This window comes from Babylonia areolata, chromosome 8 (assembly GCF_041734735.1).
Source record: "Babylonia areolata isolate BAREFJ2019XMU chromosome 8, ASM4173473v1, whole genome shotgun sequence".
In the NCBI taxonomy this organism is placed as follows: domain Eukaryota; kingdom Metazoa; phylum Mollusca; class Gastropoda; order Neogastropoda; family Buccinidae; genus Babylonia; species Babylonia areolata.
The window spans coordinates 48,179,401-48,189,400 of NC_134883.1; the positions used below are offsets into that span (position 1 = coordinate 48,179,401).

At 46.6% G+C, this 10,000-nt stretch overlaps 1 protein-coding gene across 5 annotated transcripts in view; it reads left to right on the top strand.

Moving 5' to 3' along the window:
• LOC143284891 (PDZ domain-containing RING finger protein 4-like) overlaps positions 1 to 10,000 on the top strand; it is a 536,817-nt gene that overhangs the window by 418,948 nt on the left and 107,869 nt on the right. For all 5 annotated transcript variants that reach the window (XM_076592015.1, XM_076592011.1, XM_076592012.1 and 2 more), the window contains one exon: positions 1 to 106. This exon is cut by the window's left edge and continues 33 nt beyond it. In XM_076592015.1, coding sequence (XP_076448130.1) covers positions 1 to 106 — 106 coding nt within the window. The remainder of the gene's footprint in view (positions 107 to 10,000) is intronic.

Sequence of the window (10,000 nt, forward strand, 5' to 3'; positions counted from 1 at the left end):
CTTCTCCCCCAGTGCCGAAATGGGACTGACCGACATTGAGATGGCACACCAGCTGGACTTGGATGATCCGTTTTTTGACGACCGCCAGTACGAGATGGTGTATGAGGTGAGTGGGGTGTGTCGTGTTGTTGTTGTTGTTGGTGGTGGTGGTGGTGGTGGTGTGTGTGTGTGTGTGTGTGTGTGTGTGTGTGTGTGTGTGTGTGTGTGTGTGTGTGGAAAGGGGGAATCATGGGGGAGAAGGGGGGGGGGTGTTTATGGGTTGTTGAAATGTTGTTTGTGTGTGTACGTGTGTGTTTAGTATGTTGTGTGTGCGTGCGTGTGTGCTGGTACGTGGGTGTTCTCTTTGTTTTTCTTCGTTTGACTTTGTTTTCTCTTTTTCTATATGGCTGTCTCGTTCCGTACGTATGTCTGTCCATTTGTCTCATTGTATGTCTTTCTGTCTCTGTTTATATCTGTCTATCTATCTACCTATCTATCTATCTGTATATCTGTATATCTGTCTGTCTTTCTGTATATCAGTGTAACTACAGTATCTGTCTGCCTATGGTATTATTTCCCTCTTCAGTGGCTCTTTTTGGTAGTTGTCTGTAGGTTATACATTCTGTTTCCATCCCCTCCCTCCCTTTTCCTTCTCTCTCTCTCTCTCTCTCTCTCTCTCTCTGTCCCCTCACTCACTCTCTCACTCGCTCCATCCCGCCCTTTTATCCATCCTCCCCCCCCAGACCCCCCCCCCCCACTCCCCCTCTCAGCTGTACACTTCTAGAAACCTCTTCAGCCACCATCTGTCTTCACAGTCTCCAGTCTTCTCGACATGAAGATGGAGTGTGACGGATTCAAAAAGTCCGGGGCAAAATTGGTTAGGAGGGGTGGGGTGGGGTGAGGGGGAGGGAACGCCAGTCAGTGGTGATTTTTTTTCCCCCCGGGGGATGGAGAGTGGGGTGGGAGGGGGTGGCGGGGGTTGCACCATCACACATCTGAAACGGAAAACTGTTACCAACACTTTTTAGGGATGGTGGGGTGGATTTTTACGTGGATGACATGTCCCTATACGTCGTTGAGAAGCAACAGTGTATATAATTCCATATACTTTTTTTTCCCCCCCCCCCCCACCCCCACCCCCCCAGACAGACCTTTTTTTTCTTCCTTTTTTTACGGCTTTTTTGTGTGTGTTTTTTTTTTTGGGGGGGGGGGTGTTTTTGTTTTTGCTTCAACGCCAAAAGTCACGTGAAGGACATGGCTAAGTCTCGCGCTATCTCACGCCCCGCTAAAACCCCTCTGTCGTGACTGTGATGAATGGAAGTGTTCCAGGGTAGCTAAAAGCCAATGAAAAGCGCTAGGTAGCCGTGGTAAGTCCCCCCCTACAAACCAATTCTCCTCCTGCTTGACGTTGCTGGGACTAGCCCTCCGCGCCACGTTTCATTTCGGGGGCCGTCTATTTATTTACAGCCACTGTCGCCCTGACGGATCGAAGCAATCCAAAGTTTTACAAAGTAGAATGAAAAGTTAAAGCTACACTGGCGTGGGTGTGGTGTGGGGGGTGGGTGTGTGTGTGTGTGTGTGTGTGTGTGGTGGGTGGTGGTGGTGTTTGTGTTAGTGTGTGTGTGTGTGTGTGTGTGTGTGTGTGTGTGTGTGTGTTTCTCTACCGTTCTGTCTCTCTGTATCTGTCCATGTCTGTCTGACTCTCTCTCTCTCTCTCTCTCTCTGTGGCTAGAAGTTATCTTAAAAGATAATCAAAAAAGAAAATGTTACGATTAGTCAAGCATAGTTGTGTAATAGCATTCTTACACAGGCTCGCGCTTAGGCTCTGTCTCTCTGTCTCTATCTCTGTCTCACACACACACACACACACACACACACACACACACACACACACACACACACACACACACACACACACACACGTGCGCTCGCCCGCATGCCCTTTTTAGCCGGGGAAGAGACTGTAATTCGATACTGCGAATTTAGAACACAGACTCAATACAAAGCATACCTATCTATCATTTCTTTTGTACATTTGACTCGTTAGAAATAAACCTTATTTCAGGTAAACGTCGACACCAGTGAATGTTGAAAGAGGGTACACGTTTAAAATCCGTTCATTTGATAGAGTTATAAGAATAAGAAGAAAACACTTTAAGCGTAGAACTATTTACTGTATAACATTTTGCTTGTCGGACAGCTGAACTGAAGCAGTCGAACAGTGGAGATGTCCATGGTCAGTCAGTGCTTTCCTTGCTTTGTCAGAGGTCCGACTCGGTGACCTACTTTGCAGAATGGCACGAACATCGCTGCTGGTTTATTTTTCTAACCCCACACCATATTTTTCTAACCCTGAACCGCCCAACCCACACGCACCCCTACCCCCACCCTCCCGCCACACGGCCATCACCGACAAGCTTCCTGCAACGCTCAGAGCACAAACAGCACGCATTCTGCATTTCCGGTTCTGGACCGATATCACGTGCTGTGGCTTTTGGCGCACGTGACTATAACCCAGTTCCCGGATGTGGCTTTCGGCCCCCCGCTGAATGCCCGCAGTAAAATATACTGAACATTGAAATGGATGAGGAAATGAAATACCAAACGTCGGTAGCAGTGTGAAAGAGGGCATACCTTTTACATTTATTTGCGTTTGTATTGTATTGTAGATGCTATAGCCTTCAAGTTGATGCTTCAACATTATCTGAAATTCCTCCCACACCCCACACCCTACCCATCAAATGGAGGTAAACGACGTTGTTGCTTCAAGAAGTGTTTGTCCAACGTGTATACAACCTGTGATCGTCAACCTGAGAAGGGAAGTCCCACTGTTGTGTGGACACAAAACAACCGGAAGCTGGAGAGCCCAGCAAAGCCTGGAAGAAATCTCACCAGCGTCTCCAGCAAAAGACGGGAGACATGAAGGAACGAACGAACGAATCGATCGGTCAGTATGTTATTGTTTTAAAATAACAGCGCAGCAGCCTATTCTTCTTCTCATCATGTGGCTGATGGCATCGCATCAGATAGGCTTTTTTGTCATGAGAGATCTGCCCAAAACATTGCTTCGTTCAGATCACAGACAGCAAGTGCATAGTCTGCTGATTGGAGAGGGGGAGGGAGGGAGAGACAGACAGACAGACAGACAGTTTGTGGGAGACAGACAGAGACAGACTGTTTTTGGGAGAGAGACAGACAGACAGACAGAGACAGAGTGTTTGTGGGAGAGAGACAGACAGACAGCAAGTGCATGGTCTGCTGAATGGAGGGAGAGAGAGAGAGAGAGATCGCGTTCACTGAACTGCCCCTGCCGCTGCGAAGTTTTTATGTCTTTTTTTTTCCTTTTTTTTCTTTACTTTCTTCTTCTTCTTCTTTTCTTTTCTTTCTTTTTTTCCCTCCCCAAAGAACACCCACCCCCCCCCCCCACCGCCCCCGTGTTGAAATGAAGCGTTGTACGGGGTGATCGGAGCTGTCAGAGCGAGAGATGAAAAGTGCTGACAGCATGTCACAGCAGCCTCTTGCAGAACCGTCCACGACTTGCCTTCAATTTGCTTTTCCCAGAACGGGGGGCCAGGCGGCAAGGTGACCCGGGGAGCAAAGAGGGGAGGGGGAGGGGCCAGTGGAGGGAGGGGAGGGGGAGTGAGAAGCATGAAATTTGAACAATGACTTCTCCCCGTTTCTGACGGACAGTGGCGCGCACCTTTTCTGGCCAGACATTCATTATCCAGAGTGCCGGGCCATGGCCGGCTTGAAATAAGTCTGTCAGAAGTTTTCACCACCCCCTGTCAAAACTACACATCAAAACGGCCCGTGGTGGAGGGAGGGGGCTGCCGGGAAGGCCGGGAGTCTGATTTGGTACGAAAAGGCCTTGACGGCTGGGGAGGGGGGGGGGGGAGGGGTGGGGGGAAGGGGTAGGAAATGAAAGAATGTCTGGAAATGTAAGATTTTCCTTCTTTTCATTTTTTCGTCCTCAGAACGTCACAAGAGGGAAGGGGGTGGGGGTGACCGACTCAGATTTTTTTTTTTTTTTTTTTTTTTTTTTTAATGAAAGTGACCCAGTTGATGTCTATTTCATTTGTAGGTGACAGAGTAGAAAGATCCGAGTCTTTGAAAACAGTATACCCGTCTGTTTTGGAAATGAAAATAATGTACTCGTCTATGTGTAAATGAAAATAGTAAAATAGTGTACCCGGCTGTCTGGAAATGGAAATGACAATATACACCCATATATGTGGAAAAGAAATTGGCGTTTATCCGAGGCCCGAATGGAAACGTGACTCAGCCAAGACATTATTTGTGGTTGTGAAAAAATAGATAAAAACAAAAAAACAAGAAAAAAAATAATGATAATAATTTAAGCCCGAATGAGATGAAATATCGGCGATGACGGTTAAGGCTTGTAGTGTGTTCCGGATCACAGATAAGGTTTAAAGCACACACAGAGCTGTTTGGTTTCGTGCTGTCTCCCCTTCTGGACATGTCGGATGAAGGCGGAGTGAGCCCGGGGCTGTGATTGGAGCAAATCACCCGCACGGCTACACTCCACAGCTTAGGGGGAAGTCATTGAATCACGTACACTTCCTGATCTTAAGACAGTAATAAAGATTTTTTTTTTTTTTTTTTTTAAACAATGATCAATCTTTATGCTATCCCCCCCTGGTTTTATGTGGGAGGGTCTTTTCTTTTGAGTTTTCAACGTGTGTTTCTCTTTTCTGTTTTGTGTGTTATTGACTTCTCTTTGGAGATGTAATCACGGGTGTTTACAGTTTTGTTTTGTTTTTTGGTTTTTTCTTTTTCTTTCTTTCTTCCCAGGCTATCATCCTGTCATTCTGGGCGCCACGTTCCCTGTGTGTTTGAAAATCCTCCCTTGTCTCGTTTCTTTATTTTCTGTAAAACCTGATAATGGAGGGAAGCTGGCATTTATTACCGATAAACCGTGTCGCGGAATGACGTTGTGTTCATGTTGTGGTACATTCCCTTCCTTCCTTCCTGTTGGGCATACATCATTTCCACCATGGCTAATGCCACCCTTCCCTGACAAACGTCAATACAAGATGTAGGAAACTGAAGACGAAAAATGTCTACTAAATATAGATTGAATAATAATATTCTCCCCGGAAAAAGAGATTAGATTAGTTTAATATCACTCTTTGCGAAACGGCCCGAAATCTGTGAACAAGAAACGAATAAGAAATATGTATCATCAGAAAAACTATGCATTGTCTGTTGAAAAGAAAAAAAATGGACACAACATTGGAAAGAAAATGACAATCATTCTATCCAGTTTACCTTCAACCTACTTATACAGCACAACATTAAGGGGAAAAAGCCACACGAAGAGACAGTGCAGCAGACAGACGCACGGGGGAAAAGAAAGACGTGTCCAGACTGCAGCGTCTTGGTCAGGAGTTTAGTTCCGGGCAGAAAAGTGAGTGTGAGACCGCAGGGTGTAGATACATGTGTGTCGGGGCTGGGCAAACGATGCACTCTCCAGACACAGGGGTGCGCTCTGGACTGGTGGCCAGCAAGGAGATGGGGGGGAAGGAAGGAGAGGGGGAGAGGGGTCGGGTCCATTTGCTCAGGATGAATCATGCCATTGCACAGAAAGTGGGCAGGCTTTGAAGAGAGCTAACGGGGGAACCATTTTACTTTGCTTCTGTTGCTCTCAGAGCGGGAATCAATGTCTTGAGAGAAGGGGCTGTGAGATGCAGACGATTAGCTGTCATTTTTTTTTCCCAAACAGATGACTTTATTGATCTCCCCTCTGGCTGTCCCGGCTCTGCCATGCCAGGGAGGAGAGAGATGGGGGGGGGGGAGGAAGGGGGAGGGGCAGCACAGTGGAAGAGAGGGAGAAATAGAGAGGAAAGTAGAAGAGAGAGACAGAGAGGAGAGTGGCAGAGATAGAGAGAAAGGAGAGTGGAAAGAGAGAGAGATGAGACAGACACACACACACACACACACACACACACACACACACACACACAGGAGAGTGGAAGAGAAAGAGAGACAACGAGAGTGGAAGACAGAGGAGAGGTGAAGAGAGGGAAAGAAAGAGACAGACAGAGAGGGGGATGGAAGAGAGAGAGGGGGCACGGGGTTTGGGGGGGGGGGGGGGAGGGGAAGGGTTTTTTCTGAAGATGATGAAGGATCGTCGCTTCTTCGGCCGAGGCCGGAAGCAATTCAAGTTTCGTCGTCTTTTCTTTTCTTTTCTTTCTTTCTTTCTTTTTTTTTTATTTCCTTCTTTTCGTTTCTTCTCTCCCGTTTGTAACATTATAAGTACACATTCTCCCATTCAAAGTAAACAGGGGGAAAAGAAAGTTATTTCAGATTGACTTCACCAAAATGCGTCCACTCTTGTGCAGGCCCAAAGTAATCATGGCACCGTACGAGTTCCAATGCACACACTCACAGATACGTGTCATGTACTGTGAAGGGGACAGGGGATGACAGAGCTTGTCAAGATGGAGGACTTACACCCTGTAGCCAGAAGGGAAATGAGGGACGTCAGTGAATGCTTCAGGCCAAAGGTATCCCTGTGTCCTGGGCTCCCTGCTGTGGAATGACTCCAGGATTTTCGCTTCCGCTGTCTGTCACTGTCACTAATGCAGTACTCTCCCTTTACGGCCATCGGTCCGCAGCATTCAGAGTTTGTAGGGTTTGTTGTTTTTTTTAAATGTATACTAAAAATAAAAATATGTATAATAAAAAAAATATATATTAAAAAAAAAAATTTTAAAACGAGCATCACACGCCACTTTGTGAGAGGGGCTAGAGGGAACATTGGTCGACTCAAGTCACGTGATGGGTCTCCGTCTGCGATGTCCTTTTATCATCGAACTTTTTTCTTCTTCTTCTTCTTCTTCTTTTTTCTGATAGACTGAGCTCCAATTTGGTGCATTCACTGTCTGTGACGAGTGTTGGGTATCAGACACATGTGGATCAGATCTGTGGCAGGTCAGAGGAATGGTAACTGGTTACTGACGGCTTTCTTACAACAACGCCGACACTAGGCTCTAAGACTGAGCGGGCAGCGCACTTGAGTGCATCCATGCTCAACACTGAGCAGGAAGAGGAGGAGTGGCTTGTGGGGCCATGAATATTTAGGTTAAATCTCACAGTTGTCATAATATGGAAAATGATGGATGGGGGGGGTATAGTCGGTTGTTTTCTTCTCCGTGTGGGCTTTTTGTGGATTGGTTTATTATTTTGTTTATTTTAGTTTATCTAGTTTATTCTCTTCTCTTTTTTTTTTTTTTTCTCTTTTTGTCTTTTTTGTTGGGGGGAGGGGTTGGGGTGGGAGGAGTGTTCTGTGGTGGTTCACCGCTTGTTTGTTTTGTCTGTCCGGATAATTTCCGTCCCTCACAACATACCCATCACTCTGTCTGTCTGACTGTTTGCCTGTCTGTCTGTCTGCCTCTCTCTTTCTCTCCCCCTCTCTCTCTCTCTCTCTCTCTGTCACTCTCTCTCTTCTCTCTCTCTCTTTCTCTCCCCTCTCACTCACTCTCTCTCTCCTTCTCTGTCACCCTCTCTCCATTCTCTTCTTCCGTCTTCCCCCTCTCCTGTCCCCCCCCCCCCCCCCCCCACCCTCTCCCCACCTCCTGGTCTCATTACATGGAGGAGATTTACGGAAATTTGTCGAGATTGATGGATGAGGCGGGCGAAATTGAGTTGAGCACGATCGCTTGTTTGTTCCGTGCTGTTGTTTTTTGGCCCGCTTGTTTGCTTTTTTCGTTTTGTTTGTTTGACTGCAATGTTTCTCGCTACCCTTTTTTTTTTTTTTTTTTTTTTAAAGAAAATTATATGATTGTGTTATTTATTTGTTTCTGTATTCGTTCGTTTGTTTGTTTGTTTGTGTCCGATGGGAATTACAGAGTGGGTTTGAAACTGAACGCGGTTTGGTTTTTGTTTTTTTGTCTTTGTGGGTTTTCTTGTGATCATCTTTTTCTTTGTGTTTTCCTTTTTTGTGCACTTGTGTGTGTGTGTGTGTGTGTGTGTGTGTGTGTGTGTGTCTGTCTGTCCCTGTCTCTCTCACTCTGTCTGTCTGTCTGTCTGTCTCTCTCTTTATCTCTCTCTATCTATCTGTGTGTGTGTGTGTGTGTGTGTGTGTGTGTCTGTCTCTGTCCCTGTCTCTCTCACTGTCTGTCTCTCTTTCTGTCTGTCTGTCTCTCTCTCTCTCTCTCTCTCTCTCTCTCTCTCTTTTATCTCTCTCTTGTCTGTGTGTGTGTGTGTGTGTGTGTGTGTGTGTGTCTGTCCCTGTCTCTCTTACTCTGTCTCTCTTTCTGTCTCTCTCTCTCTTTATCTCTCTCTGTCTATCTCTCTGCTGCAGCTGCTGCTAAAAATATCATTTATTCATTTGTTTGTTTCATTTGTGCATCTCTTTATTTATTCATGTCCTCGCGTGTGTGTGATTGTTTTGCTGTTGTTGTTTGTTTATATATATATATATATGTGTGTGTGTGTGTGTGTGTGAGTGTGTGTGTGTGTTTGTACATATTTACATATTTATTTTAAAGAAGAGAGTGAGACAGGGTTCTTTTTTTTTTTTTTAAAGATTTATAGGCCAGTCCTTATTGAATGATTCATTATATTCAACACACTCATTCACACACACACGCACACACGCGCGCGCACACACACACACACACACACACACACACACACACACACCAGACTGCACACCGCTTACCAAGAAACCAGGACTACCAGTACCACACAGTCACAACGACTTTTAGGGGATGGTGAGGAGGGAGATCGGGGTGGGTGACAGGAGGGGAGGGGGGAGTCAAGAAACGTTTGGAAAGGCAACGATATCTTCAAGACGCTGTTTCCTACCACAACGGTATCTTCAAGACGCTGTTTCCTACCACAACGGTATCTTCAAGACGCTGTTTCCTACCACAACGGTATCTTCAAGACGCTGTTTCCTACCACAACGATATCTTCAAGACGCTGTTTACTACCACAACGATATCTTCAAGACGCTGTTTACTACCACAACGATATCTTCAAGACGCTGTTTCCTACCACAACGATACTTTCAAGACGCTGTTTCCTACCACAACGGTATCTTCAAGACGCTGTTTCCTACCACAACGGTATCTTCAAGACGCTGTTTCCTACCACAACGATGTCTTCAAGACGCTGTTTCCTACCACAACGATATCTTCAAGACGCTGTTTCCTACCACAACGATGTCTTCAAGACGCTGTTTCCTACCACAACGATATCTTCAGGACGCTGTTTCCACAAGAAAGCGACCAGGCCAGTGCCTCTCGCTGCACTGAAAACGGTACGCCTGGAAAAAGACAACATCAACGAATAAGAAATAGAATGGAAAGTCTTGTGAGGAGGCAGGCACAGACACCACCACCACTACCACCATCACCTCTCCCCCCCCCCTCCTCCCTCCTTCTGGGGTCAGGGGGGGCGGGGGGAGAGGCCATTGCGGGTTACAGGTAGAGCAACACAAACACCCCTACCCCCCCCCTCCACCCTCACCACCCTCCCCCGTCTCTCATCTCCCGTCACTCTCGTTCTCTCACCTGCTGTTCGGGGCAACCATGCGTGACGAAAAAGTCTGGAACCTCGCGGATGAGTGAACAACGACTTTGTTAAGGGTGAGGGGAGGTGTGGGTGGTTTTTTGTTGTTTTTTTCTCTGAGTATTCTGTGTGTGTGTCTGTGTGTGTGTGTCTGTGTGTGTGTCTGTGTGTGTGTGTGTGTGGCTGTAGCTGCGTGCGCGTGTGTATATATGTGCGTGTGATGAGGAAAAAGCAGGATGAGAGGTACACACACCATGGCTGGGATTTGAATTATGTCATTCATGTGTGTGTGTGTGTGTGTATCTGTCTGTCTGTTTGCGTGCGTGTGTGTGCGCGTGTGTGCGTTCTTTTGTATGTGTGTAGGTGGGTTATGGGTGCAGGGTTGTTGGATGTATGTGTGTGTGTGTGAAGGAGGTGGAGAGAGAGAGGGGGGGAGGATGTTGAAATAAAAACCAAACCCTAAACGAATCCCCTCAGAACG